Consider the following 14,569-nt stretch of genomic DNA (forward strand, 5'->3'; position numbering starts at 1 on the left):
AGGCAAGCTTATTTTTAGGCCATTTCCTTTTCATTTTGTATATGAGTTCTGGGAAGAAAGTGGACTTCAATGGTTTAACAAGGTCAAACTGCTGGAGGGAAAATTCACTTGAATAGGATGTTTAGTAAACTTAAAATCTTGTTTAGATCTTTCTTAAGATTTCTGAAATGCTAGCATCTATTTTCTTGACATGACAAGATACTAAAATTTCTATTTTTGCTTATATAAACCTTTTACAGTAGCTGTTAACATTTTAAATACCAATTGTCAATATCTTTTCACTGTCCTGAACTGTCCAAATACTACCACGCTTTTTATCTAAATTCATGGTTCTTCTTAAAATTTGCTTTTATCTCCCTATCTTAATTATGTGTCTTTCAATCTTAAACAATGCTTTAAGTACTTTAAAACAGTATACAAAGCTAAGAATTCTGTATTTAAGATTTATTAAAAAAAAAGAAAAGATTGTCTTGATGGGGAGGCAGAGACTGGAGTTGGAGGCCAGCCTGGGCTACATAGCAAGGCTCTGCCTCAAACAACAAGTTTTTCATTCATATTTAACGACTAAGAACAATTACATGAATAAAATGACAGTTTCCTAGAAGAAAGGTATTGACCAATGATTAAGGTTCTGAGGGCCCAGTCATACAGAATAAAGTCTTCCTTTTAATAAAGTCCTCCCAAGATTAGGGATGAAGAAACTCAGGTCTCGTTGAATTTATGTTCAAATGTGATTAGTACAGTTTTATTCATTTTTCTTATAGACAAGGCAGATTCCAAAACTTAGCCCATAAAAGAATTGTTATCCATTGTTGAAAGTGGTGGTCATAAAATATGCGTTGCTACAGTGAAGCATCCCACAAGCCCTCCTGAGTAAGTAACATCTCCTTGAAACAAGTAGACACTTCATTAGAACTGCCAATTCTAGATGCAAATTTATGTCAGAGCACTTGATGGTATCATAGTTAGTACAACTAACTTTTATTCAGCTTTAAAATGTTGTACTTTACTAAGTGATTTGTGAAATGGGAAGGAGTTCCTTTTGAGGCCTGGATTGTATGGGTATGGATATCTTTGGTGTTGGTAAATACCCTTCATGTCTCATGTGATTTTAAAAATCATCCTGTAGTACACATTCTAAGTTCTATCTAGTCACTTATAAACTTAAATATCATCTCCTTGTAAAGTTACAGGGCTCCTAGCATAGCAAAATACCTTAAATTTGAGTAACATTTTCCCCCTTAGGCATAGCCTCAGAGCTTGTCTGATCTCCACAACATTCTTTTGAATTAGTGTGAAAATCAGTTATTACCATCTCTAAAAGGTGGGAGAAATGGAGCACTATAAAGTTCTTACCTAAGGTCAAAATAATCAAGGTGGAATGATCTAGATATTTCAACTTCTATTATATGTATCATCTTGAATAAAACATGGCACTTAAAAATGTATGACATCATAATGCTGAATATCTACTGAGCTGAGCTTCATGTTAAATTTTGAAAAGAAAACTTACAAGCCAATGTTTTAAGTAGTAAAGGGAGTAAGTACAAAAGATTTTAAGATAATTGATGCACGAAATCAATTGTCTTAATGACAGTGTCATGTTGTCCTAGACAGTGCTGATTAGAAACGTACAAAGAATGTAAAGACCCATGGAAAAACAATATGCCATTGAGTTGGCACTAAGCTACACCACAATAAAAGTCAAACATATTGTACTCTATGTTGACATACACAGAAAATTCTCAATAGTGTACTTTAGAAAACTTTTTTTTTTTTTTGCTAATTTTTGTCTGAAGATGAAGACCTATGAAACAAGACAAGGAAGTATTGAGCACTGAGGAGTTTCAAGTCCAGTATCTGGAAGTCAAACTTGTTTTTTCTTCCATTGATGATGGTTATTAACAGAGCATTGGCTTTTCAGATGGTGCCAATCCTGTGATGAGGCACTTGGAGCGTTTGAAGGTTGGGGCATGTGAAGTATGGGGCTGGAAGAAAGCATGCTGCTATTCCATTGGAAGCGAAAGGTAGTGTAGGCCCATAGAATACTTCCTCTTTGCCTTCTCTGCTTACATCTAGAACCTAAAAAACAAGGACAGCTGGTAATTACCACAAAGCTGTGAGCACCTATCAGGACGCCTCACGTTTTGTCATCAACCTTACCCTTTGGGGGGGGGGGGATTGTTCTTCTTGCTAAGATAGCCCCAGAAATGTTTATTCACAATCAAGCTTAAGAATGGTGATGAAAACCAGAGCATTAGTCTCAGTCAAATTGCCTTAAACTGGTTAAATAACTTGCTTAAACTAGTTTGTAGGTAGCATCTTTAGTTTACAATTCCTTGCGCCTAAGGTAAAGAAAACAAAACCTTACAAGTGTGTTGTGAAAACTGGTGAAATGTAGCTAAGCCTCTGGATCATAGAATAACAAAGTAGCTTCTATATATGTGCATTTTATTCTGGAAATTTATACACACACACCCTTTTCCAACTAAACCTGCACTTGTACATGTCTCTTGTTAGTCTTTGCCTGCTATCACCCAACTGAATCTGGCTTAGTCTTTCTCCAGATAAGATGCTGTCATCCCTTGCATAAAATCCACCAGGTTTTTAAAAGTCCTCAGTTGTTTCAGTCTCTTGACTAACTTCCTTTAAAATCTTTCCTCACTTGGACCAATGACTTAAATATATATATATATATGTCCTTGACATCCTGTTGCTAGCAAGCATTGTTTGCATTTCTCCACTTGTATCCTGATAATAGGTATGTCCCCCAGTTCTTCAACCATGCATCTTGAATGGTTTCCCTGACTCACATCTTCATCTGTTCCAGGTGTGATAACCCCTTAATAGCATTTTAGCTGTGGATCATACATTGATTAAGATGAAAGGAACCGTTGAAAATTGGGAATCCAATCTCATGGGGTGGGGGAGGGAGTCACTAAATCCTAGAACAATCTTTCAGCTGTATTTTTTACCCAAATTAACTTTACTTCTCCCAATCCATTTACCAAGCTGCCCTATCACTACTAATTTAGAATATTGCCTTTACACTAACTACAAACTGTTCTATTGAGTGATTTATGCATCTTTCTGTGGTATCACATCTATAGTTGTTGTGACTATCTCCCCATTTCTTGATTATTATACATTTGTTTTTCTAGAGAAACTTTTAAAATCAGTATAACAAGTATCACTTGCCTTCTCGATAAGATAAAGGAAAATCTCTGTGGGATTTTGATTAGTATTAGTAAAGATCATTTAGTATTTATCATACTATCTTCTGTTTACAGAGAGCCAGTAGATACACAGATTAAAATTAAATAACTTGTAGTAACTTGACTTGTAAAATTTCCCACTATTTGAGCTCAAGGAAGCAACCCCCAAAAAGCAGGATTATAAAATCCCTTAACAATATTTCTTCTAAAATGATACCCAGTCTTACAAGGCAAATGACAGTGAAATAATCATCCAGAGAGCTTTTGTCTGGGTTCAGGGACCAACTGAGACTGCATATGTTAAGCAGATGTAATGTATTTAATCTGCAAAGGGAAAAGGAAGCTCTGGCAGTTTGTCTCCAAAACACTCCCCTGTAAACTGGCAGAAAGAAGGCGTCTGGGAGAAGGCAGTGCCAGATTGGCAGCATATCCTCCAGCCACAAGGAACTCGTAGTAAGTGAAGAGAATAGTAGAAGTGATCTGGAAACAGGCTCATCACTTGCACACTTAGGCAGCTGCTCCCTTATGTACTACTTGTCATCCATGGCACACCAAGACTTACTTCTGTGCCAGACTTTTGCTTACACACTCACAAATAAGAAATGAGCACCTTCATTTTGTGGAACTCTGTTTCCAGTATATCTATGCATCTCTGGCTAACAAGCCCAGATCTTAATCTGTAAACAAGTACTAATTTAAGAACATGTAGCTTTTTTTTTTCTTGTTGGGATCTCCTTATGGTGAATCAGGGAGTCGAAGTAGCCAGAAATGAAATAATGTGCTCTCAGCATCCCACATGCAGCTTCCCCGGAGGCCAAAGTCCCACAAGTGACTATTAAATGAACTTGGACTAGGGTCCAGAAAAATCTATTTAATGAGACAGGCTATTGGCTGATATTTTCATGGGGGAAAATAAAAGAATTTAGTCCTTCTGGATATTAATAGAATAATCTCGGAGCTATTAGCGAGTAACCTCAATTGACCAGCCTGAGATTAACAGTTAGTAGATTTACCTTAGAATAGATTAGTAATTTATGGCACAAAAATTTAAACTTTGATCAAACAAATAGCAAAGAAGTGGCTTGCTTTTTAACATGGAGCTACTCTCTCCAACCATCAATATATTAGTCTGAGTGCCCCCAAAAGAATTGATTTGTAGCCATCCATAAAACACATTTCAGCTTTAGTTCAGAAAGAATACTATCATCAGCAACCAGTTGTCAATAAGTAAAAGTTCAAAAATTTATATGTTAGGTCTGTTATTTGTGACAATTTTTATTCCAAATATCTCTTCAGTGACAACCTACATGGAAATATGGACACATTACCTGTTAATAATAAAGACTAAAAACTTTTATCAAATTTATCTATGCTTTATAGAACTATATGCTAGCCTAGGGAATAAACAGGATTTGGTTAATTCTGTTTATCAAAAAACAACAACCTACCTATAATGAACAACAAGGACCTATAATGATGAGTTTTTAAATAAATATATATGAATATTTTATTGCAAATCTCAGGAGAAATTTATGCCACTACTCCTTGAAATCCTTGAGATTCTTTTGCTCAGTGCCACTTCTGGCTTTTTCTGTTTATATGGTACTGAGGAATTGAACCCAGGGCTTCATGCATGCTGGGCAAGCACTCTATTTCTAAACCACGTTCCCAGCCCCTAACTTAAAAAAAAACAAACCAAATAAAACCCCCACAATTCTGAAGATGTGCTTAAATATTTCAGTGGTTTCAGGCACCATTCTATACCACTTCATCTCTTGAAGGTAACTGCTTGAGAACAGCTACATACCTTAGCTACATAGCGTACTTAGTAATTGATCTATCATGGGGGAAAGCTTTCTGGGGGAAAACAAACAAATTATGAAGTTTTGTTACTTTTCTTGTGTCTCACATGCCAACTTTCAAGACTGTTCCAAAACAAGAGATGTGGGAAACATTTTAAATTTCAGCAGCCTGTGGTCTCCTAAATCTGGTATGTATGGAGAGTTCATTTAAAAACTAAGTTCTCACTTTAACTTATGTTCTATTCCTCAAACTAATCTAATATTAAAATGAATGGAAATACACCATAAATACTTAAAATTTGCAAGGTAATGATAAGTAAGCTCCAACTTACTTCCATTGGCAAGAAGTCAAATGAGGTTCCCAAAGGCACTTAGTAAACGGGGTTCCACCACTACAGAGCAGAACTATCTGTTGCCCAGTTCAATGTTTTATCAATTCTGAAAAGTGAAAATTAGAAGAAACCTAAAAGACTGAAAACTGCCACATGGATGCTTGGATAAAAACAAGCCATTCTTCAGGTGAAAACAGTAGGTACACTTGTTGATATCCAAAAGATATGGGTAAGCTCTTCTACAAAATACACCTTAAATAACTCCTTTTAAATTATGATGCTGTGTGTATGATAATTTCTTGTTATCATTTCCTTATTAATATATTTTCTCATCTACTTTCTTTGAGTTTATTTTAAATGCGTTTTATAAATTTATTAAGCTGTATGTATCCTATAATCTTTGCTGTTTATTGCTTTCATCTTCACACAATTATGAGAATTTTTTTACACTCCATTATGGCTTCTTTAATTCCTAAATTATATGGTGTTTTATTATTTCATGATTATGGGGCACATTTAATAGTTTGTTAAGGTCAAACTTAATGTCATTGTATTAGAGATGCATAATACTAATTTTTGAAGTTTATTAAAGTTTCCTTAGTGATTGTTTATTCTCAAAGTGTTCCATGTATTCTATGAAAAATACATTCTAATTATTATATCTGGGATTCACATCTACTTGGCCTCTTGTTAACTATGGTTTTTCTGTCTTCCCTGTGCTTGCTGACTTTTTTTCTTATTTGATGTGTATTAGAAAGATATTTAAATCCCTAAAATTGGCAAACAGCTCAAGAAGAAAAAAAATAAGCAATATTGTAAATACACATTTCAGGGAAATATCGCTAAACATGATTAAAGCAATAAAGAAAACTAAAGGACTTTAACAAATATCTTTAATATGTCATATACATGGTGTGTATATCATAGATATACCATGAGATTATATAAATACGTATATATACACACATATAATCTTAAATATGTAACTGAAGAATCAAAACCTTGAAAAATATTGAAGTTGTTGAAACTTCCTGCAGGCTGAGAGTATGCTCAAGGACTACAACATCTGCCTAGCCAAATGAGGCTCTAAATTCAAACCCATTACCACCCTTCACCCCCTTCCTTCCTTCCCTCCCCCCAAAAAGAGGAAATAAGAAACAGCCACCATGGCAATATGTGGTAATGTGTGCAGGTTGAGGCAGGAGTATTATAAGTTCCAAGCCAACCTGAGCTACATAGGGAGACTGTATCTCATTCTCCCTATCCCCAAATAACTTCCTATATAGTAGGAATAGTTCAAAGAATATACTTTACTTAATATCAGAAGAAAGGTCATAGCTTTAAAAAAATCAACTTTTTTTTATCAGGGAACATGTAACTAGAAAACTTAAGAACTGTAAAATAGTAATATCCTAAAAGGCATGAGGTTGCATCTGTGAACAGTCCAGCTAGCATCCTGCTGGCCGGGGCTTCTCCCACGCCCAAGTACAGCTGTGCCAGGGCTGTTGTCTGGGACAGCGACTGTCCCTTCTACACCAGCCGTACATCACCACTGCTCATAGGCTGCCAGAAATGAACAACACCATTGTAGGTGGCATCTACAGAAATGAATGAGTTGCCATATACAGAGTAAAACAATGAAAAGCAAAGTTTTCAGAGGATGAATGACTCTTACCAAAACTTTCTGGATTTTTGGATCTGTAACACAAAATAAGTCATCCCAGCTTCCCCGTTTCCAGTATATGTTTCATATTTTTTCTCTTAAAAATTGTTATTGTAGAAGTGGTGTACAGAGGAGTTTCTGTTACAAGCCAAGTAATGAGTACATTTCTTTTTGAACAGTATCACCTCTTTCCTCACTTTCTTCCAATTTTTCCTTCCCAAACTCCCTCCCTCACAAGTTGTATAGTTCATTTTCAACACAGTGTCTAGTGAGTATCGCTGCTGCATTTGTTCACTTTTTGTCCCACCATATCTGAGCTCCCCCTTATCCTCTCCAAACAGATAACTTACATACAAGACAAAAGGTACAGAAATCAAAAACAGCAACAAAGGAGAAGGAAAAAAATAAAAGCAAAGTAGCATAAAACTTCTTGTTTCCATTTCTTGGAGTTCATTTCGCTAAACATCATTTTATACGATCATAGGCCCATAGATATTAAAACTTTTTGGTTCTTTCCTAAGAATCTCTTCCTTTGGTCTCACTTTGTGAACATCTACAGCTTAATTTATCATGTCCCAGTGTAATTTTTCTGTCTTTTACCATCAAGTATGTTCACTTGTAGATTTAAAGCTTTTCCTACTTTTATTTTCCACATGTCTTAATCATTCAGTAGGCACCATTTTTGTGAGATAGGACAGGGTTCAGTGGTTGACCTAGCTAAAACACCTACCTATTCCCAGAACAGGTCTTGAACTCTACCTATAAATGTCTTCCATCGTAGTTGTGTTGCAAACCAATAAAAGCAACATGGGTCAACTTCAAAAGGAATTCCAACCACTTACCTGAATACAAGCCAGAGGCTCATTTGTCCAAATTGAATATCCACCAACTAAATATATTCTCCCATTATGGACAGCAACTCCAGATTCATTCTGGCCTAAAGTAAAAAGAATTGGATAAGAAGAAGAAAAGTCATTTCTTACATGCTTTAATTAACCCTTTTGCCCCTGAGGAAGACAGCTTCCCCCATCCCCCGTGGCACATTTTATATACTCCATGGGGTTTTTGTAGGAAATAATCACTGCCTCCAGAATGCAAAAGAATTAACTGTGTCAAGTCAGAACCAGACCAAAATACTTGCTTACCAGCCAAGTTAGTCAAATGTAGAATTAAACAACAATAATAAGCTGTCTAGAACTAAGCTCTATACTCTTGTAAGTATGCCATTCATTTATAGTGATGAAAATCAGGTATATTCTAGATATGGAAACACTCATGTGCCCACAAATGCCTTTAAGGCAAATGCTTACATTCTTTTAAGTAACAACTGCATCCCTGAGAAGACAATAAAACAGAACCATGCCCCCAGCATGGCTCAAATGAAGACAAATAGCAGAAAAAAACACAAAAAACAGATAAAATTGCTAACATCTCTTTCTTTACATACACAACAGTTTTAAGATTATATTAAAGTGCCTGAGCTGGGACTACCCTGGATAATCTCTTGGTACTAACACGCCAAAATGATGAAAGGTTTCCCCTCCCACTTGAAAAAAGAAGACAGAATAACTCACTACCACATATTCTTCCCTGGAGGCCATTGAAGTGAAAGAGTCTTTTTTATTGATGAGCTGACACAGGATTGACTGGAGTAATAAATAAGCCAGGGTTTGTAACAAGCAGAAGAATCACAGATCCAAGGATTGAGGATCTAAGGTACCACTACAACTGAGAGTTCGGTTCTTGCTAGGAGGCCTCAAAAATCATTTTGCAAAAATGGGCTCAATGCAAAACAGCAAAGTCTCTTGGTTTGCTCCTGGCGGTGTCTCTCCAGCATCAGCCGGGAGGGGCTGATGCCTGTTCAGTCTATTAAAATGTCTTCCGGAATTTTGAGTTTGTGATTTTCCTTGTATTTGAACAACCCTGGTGGGATTTGCTTCTTTGTGAATATGAATAATAAACAACAACAAAGGAGACATTTTCCAACTGGAAGAATCACTGGGGTAATTGGTTACTTGCTTTACTTTCATTCTTTTTTGAGGTGGGGAGGGACCATACCTATGGCTGGCTGAGGATGTATGGTCAGAAACCCCTTTGCACAGAACTACTAAGGTTTCATTTCCAGAACTCTACACCCAGAAAACAGTATTCAACAATGACCAGTAATGAAGATCACCATTTCACTGACTTCCTGAACTCCAAAGAAATAAAAGAGGACAAAAAGTGAGAAGGAAAAGAAAAATTGCTTCTGTAAAGAATTATTAACTCTTTCAGAACCTAGCTTATATTGTTGTAAGGTGCAAAAAGGGAAAAGCCACATTTTGAGAGGTTGACTCTGGGAGTGTTTATTAAAAGGCTGGTGACTGCATGATGAACTACTTAGGTCTCAAAGACCAGCAGCCAGGAAATATACTTAACATTGTTAGGAAACTGTGCCATAAAGGCCCGAGAGGGAAGAAAGAACAAAAACAATAACAAGCTGAATTGGGACAGCATGGTGACCACAGAAAAACCAGGAAACAGGAGACAGGACTCAAATACATAGACAGGTAGCATGGCATAATGGTGACTGAACTGGCCCAGGATAGGTCAGGGGGCAGGGTCACAGGAAACTTCCAGTCCCAGGCACAAGTGCCCACCCCTCCCTCCAGGGATTCCGGCATACCCGTCACCTGGGAGGTTGGGGTTTCACCTTCCTGTACCATGAAGACAAGATGCCAGACCCTACCATCCTCCATTTGGCCAAAAGGGCGCTGGCCACACCCAATTGCCCAATATTTCAATATCAATATGTGCATGTTGACTGGTGATTAGAACTCTAGCATGATTCTTTTGGTTCTATGAGAAGGTGTACAAAGGTAATATGGGCTCTTAGAAAGTAAATGTCCCACCACTTGAACGGGTCCACAATGTTGCAAGATTAAAAAACATACAGCCTTCTGGCTAATAAAAGCAAGTTGCTTTACTGACTCTGCACTTGCTATCTGGAGATGCACCCAAAAAAGTCTACAAGTCTAAGGAAACAAGTGTGAAAACTTCTTAACATCTCTGAATATATAACGTATGTAATATCTATTAACTTTTCGCTCAAGGCTGGAATTCTGTCACTTGAGCCACATTGCTTTCTTGCTGGTTAATTTGAAATAAGAGCCTCACAGACTTTCCTGCTCAGGCTAGCTTTGAACTGCAATCCTTAGATCTCTGCCTCCTGCTAAGATTATACCAGTGAGCCACAAGTACCTAGCTAGCCCTGCTTTAAAAAAAAAAAAAAATTTAAATCAGATACTTGCCAGTCAACAAGTTAAAATTGCAACGGGTCCACTGATCAGTGTCCATGTTATAAGAATCTATGTGGCGCACAAGAATCCGGTCATTGTTGTAATCCAGATCATTGCCTCCAAGAACATAAAGCTTCCTCTGGATGGCCGCCATGGAATGGTAGACTCTTCTCTGTAGCATGGGGCTGCGGCTTATCCACTTATTCTAGAAACAGAGAAGAAATGCAAGTGCTTTCTGTCAATAGGGCACCTCTTTGGCAGAAAAGAGCAGGGAGCACGTTAGCAGTCAAGACCCAGTATTTATATCTACATTCTATCTGAATATCATTTACATTTGTGAGGAAAGCCATGTTTTCTATCAAAGTGTTTTGCTTCTTTTCTGTCAATTTTGTGAGAATTGTTTTTCTGAAAAGTGCCTAGTTTTGGCCAGGTGGCTTGGCCCTTGTTGATTACATTTTAGTTACCTCCTTTTCCTTGCTACACTTTAATTAAGACATCCTGTAACAAGTTCATTGAATTTTAGTTACATCAGATTCCTGTTAATTAAGCGACATCCTTTTGCAGAATCTAAGAGGGGCAGGGCCTGCTGGGTTAGAGATAAAAAGAGCAGCCTGCCTGCTCTGTGTGCCTGATTGATTGAAAGACAGATTTTTGGCTGATGGGGCACCTCTTGCAGAAGTAAACTTTGCCTTGCTGACTTCCTTTTGAGTTGGTGGTGTCATTGCTGCCCGACATCCCAATATCCCAAAGCATATCTAATGTGTATTCAAAGTCAGGAGCTTCTTATGTGCAAACAAGTGCAGAAGAACCACAAATTTCAGTCCTATTTTGTGACGTAAGGCATTCCTTCTGGTTTGCATTTTAAAGGACACTTCACATTTTATAAGGGAAATTTTGTTTAAGTTCATGAAGACTCATTTTAAATTACCTTTAGTTGTACAAAGGTTTTCAACGCAACAAATAAGTGTGAACGACTTGATCAGTGTCACCTTTCCCATCATTCTCCCCCAACTTTTCCAACCCCAACCATAACCTCAAGTTGCATCATTCCATTTTCATATATGTATACTGAGGATCAAGACTGTTTTTGACATCCCTGCCTCTCTCCATTTGTCTGCCCTCTCCCCTTGTCATGAAGATTCTTACCCAATTCAGAGAATTGACCTGGAAATTGCTTCCTAATACATGGCTGGACATATGGTGAATACCAGTGTAATAGTTAAGAGAACAGTTGCTCGATCCCAAATGCCTGGACTATAACCCACGAGTGATCCTTTAGCAGTTTACTTTAACTCTGCCAGGTTCCTCTGTAAAATGGGGATATTAACACTTACATGGCATTGTGAGGATGAAATTTGAACTACTGCACATTAAGCATTTAGAAAAATGTTGCATGTATATATGTTCAATATATGCTCCAGTTTCTTTAAAAAAAGATAATCATTGGATACTCAAGGTCCTTTGATAACCTAGGATGAAAGTACCTTTGCTTTAGTTTCCAAATCTAAGTTTTTAATTTAGTGTCCTCTCATCTTTCCTCTGTATCACCTTACTTTAACATGTTTCCAATTACATCTCTTGAAAAACTGGGAAAAGTTATTTTGGGCACATGTTTGCTTGTCTTGGTAAAAGGTCAAGTTTTGCATGAGAACTTTAGGGAAACCTTCAGTATTCAGTTAGAGGTTACTCTCTAGAAGAAGAAAGGTATGCTCAGTCCCTCTGAAAATAGGCCTCCTATTTACAATGTAAACTGTAGCCAGGTACAAGTGAATCATGCCTGTCATTTACCTACTTGGGAGACTAAAAGCTGAGGATCGCATTGGAAGCCACAGCCCAGGCAGGAAAGTCTATGATGAGACTCTAATCTCCAGTTAACCCCCCAAAAATTTGGAAGTAGAGCTGTGGCTCAAGTTGTAGAGTGCTAGCCTTGACAAAAAAAAAGCTCTAAGACAAACCCAGCAGTATGCAAGTAGTTCCAAATGAATTAACTAAACTATAATAGGCACTGTGGAAATCTGTAAGAGTACATTTTTTTTAGAAATACTAAGTTAAAGCCCAACAAAATAAACACCAAAATGGGCACTTGCAAGAAAGGATGAGGCCAAGGGGGAAGGAGCAGACAATGAAGCTGTCAATAATTCATTATACATACCAAGCACTGAGAAATGTAAGGGAAGGAGTGGATCAAAGGAGGATGAGATTGTTGGAGGGGTGACACCGATTAAGATGCATTGTATTCATATACTGCTTTGTTAAATGACATCTCCCTGGTCTAACTACTAAAAGATAATAATAAAGACAATTCTTACATAAGAAAAAAGAGAGAGATGAGATCATCACCAGGCCCTGAGTTCAAGCCCCAGGATTGGCACACACACACACACACACACACGCACGCACACACGCACGCACACACACAGTAAAAAATTAGTTGAAAAATTTGACTAACCATAAATCTCAAAATATCAAGTAAACCAAGTACTAGACAGGTAAATAAGCCTTTTTCTTTCTTTGTAAATACTAAACATACAAGAACTCCTGCCTCCTTTCTGCCAAGAAAAATTTGGATTTGGGCCAGAAAAATCATATGATGTTTTGGATACAACTCTGAGTTTGTACAAACATTGGCATATATATTCTATGCATATACATTCTGGGCACATACGCATTATAGGCACATATTCTAGCTCATTTCTAACTCCTCCTTCGAAGATCCACTCCAGGGAAAGAAGTTTGTACTGTTTGAAAGGCTTGCATTATCTTCTCTTAGTTTAAACATATAATAAGAATCTCCATCCACTCAAATACCTTCTTCAATACAACCGGTCTTTCTTTTAGATATTTACTAAGAAAAATCTGTAATGCATTATACTTGAGTGATTTTTAAAAAATTCTAATGATGCTTTTCTTGGGTGCTTTCTTGAGACAACCCATTATGATATTAGGAATCAATGTTTGCATTAGCAGTCCAGTCCCCTGCCACAGGACTGGAGATGCCATCTGGTTTGCAAAGCTTGCCTCCATCCCCTGATTATATCTTCAGCTTCCTTCACTGCACTGCCTGCCAGGTGAGCCGCCAACCGCTGCAAAGGCAAAGAAACGAAGAGGCCTGGCGGGGTCATTCCTAATAAGCTAGCGTGTGAATACTAATCAGTGGTGGGGAGGCAGAGGTCATTCCAGCCTGCCTGTTGGCAGGTAGCGATGTGCTCTGTGGCAGATGGCAGGCATTATCGACTCTCCACAAAGGCCTAGAAGAGAAATAAGCACCAGGGCTGAATGATAGAGTTATTGAGATTCTGAGCAAGATGCAAGCAGATGTGATGTTTGCCAGTACCCACCGTAAACAATATGCCAGCAGAATTTTAAAAAAGAGCATGTGTGTACAAACATGGACCAGAACTCATTTAAGCAATGTTAACACTTTCTTCCTCTTTAACTGTGTGTGTACCACGCTCAAGCAACTGCGATTAGTCAACTCCCCTGAGACCACTAACCCAGCCAGTCTACAGCCTCTCAGGACGTCAGAATACAGGAGTGTGTGTGTGTGTGTGTGTGTGAGAGAGAGAGAGAGAGAGAGAGAGAGAGAGAGAGAGAGAGAAGAGAGAGAGAGAGAGAGAGAGAGAGAGAGAGAGAGAGAGATGCCCTCATTGAATGCAGGATCAAGTAATTATCAAAATGAAAAGATACATTGAGGATATTCTGGGCATACCTTTGGTGGCTAGTCCTGATATAGACCTAAAGTCAGCCTGTTGTTTCACATTCCAGTACTTTTACCTTATTAAGACTAAATCTCCAAATCAAATTAGTTTGGAATATCATCATAACCAAAACATATGTACTCAAATCATGGAAATGGCAAGATTCATCCGACATGTGCCAAAGAGATAAAATATATACATTATACACACATATGTGCATGTACATATTACATACACACACGTATATATATTATATATATAGAAAGGAGAATAAAAGTTCTTTCTTCTTCTGGGGGCCTAAAATCATTAAGTATACTATGAAAACTAGGCAGAAGAAGATAGGTACTGTTAAAATGCTTGCAAATCCGGCTGTTGATACATGGAAAATGTACTCAAACCCATCACATTTTTCTACTTTGAACTGTTCTAGAACTATGCTAGGTACTGTCTAGAATGTTTGGCTATATTAAATTAAAGAGCCTTTGGTTTTAATTTGAGAAGAGCACTAAGAATATGATTTCCTGCACAGAATGGCACCCCTTCCAGAAAGACATAGCTGCAGTGAAATTCCGAAAGTGTGC

General features: G+C 37.6%; 1 protein-coding gene across 1 annotated transcript in view; it reads right to left on the reverse strand.

The window, feature by feature from the left end:
* Positions 1 to 744: 744 nt before the first annotated feature.
* The window catches only part of Klhl32 (kelch like family member 32), a 195,627-nt gene continuing 181,802 nt past the window's right edge, over positions 745 to 14,569 (reverse strand). The window contains exons 9-11 of the mRNA XM_048353802.1: positions 10,303 to 10,495; positions 7,855 to 7,949; positions 745 to 2,082 (exon numbers count right to left, since the gene is read on the reverse strand). Of these exons, the coding sequence (XP_048209759.1) occupies positions 1,921 to 2,082; positions 7,855 to 7,949; positions 10,303 to 10,495 (450 nt within the window). The 3' untranslated portion in view covers positions 745 to 1,920. The remainder of the gene's footprint in view (positions 2,083 to 7,854; positions 7,950 to 10,302; positions 10,496 to 14,569) is intronic.

Source organism: Perognathus longimembris, chromosome 9 (genome assembly GCF_023159225.1).
Source record: "Perognathus longimembris pacificus isolate PPM17 chromosome 9, ASM2315922v1, whole genome shotgun sequence".
Taxonomy (NCBI): domain Eukaryota; kingdom Metazoa; phylum Chordata; class Mammalia; order Rodentia; family Heteromyidae; genus Perognathus; species Perognathus longimembris.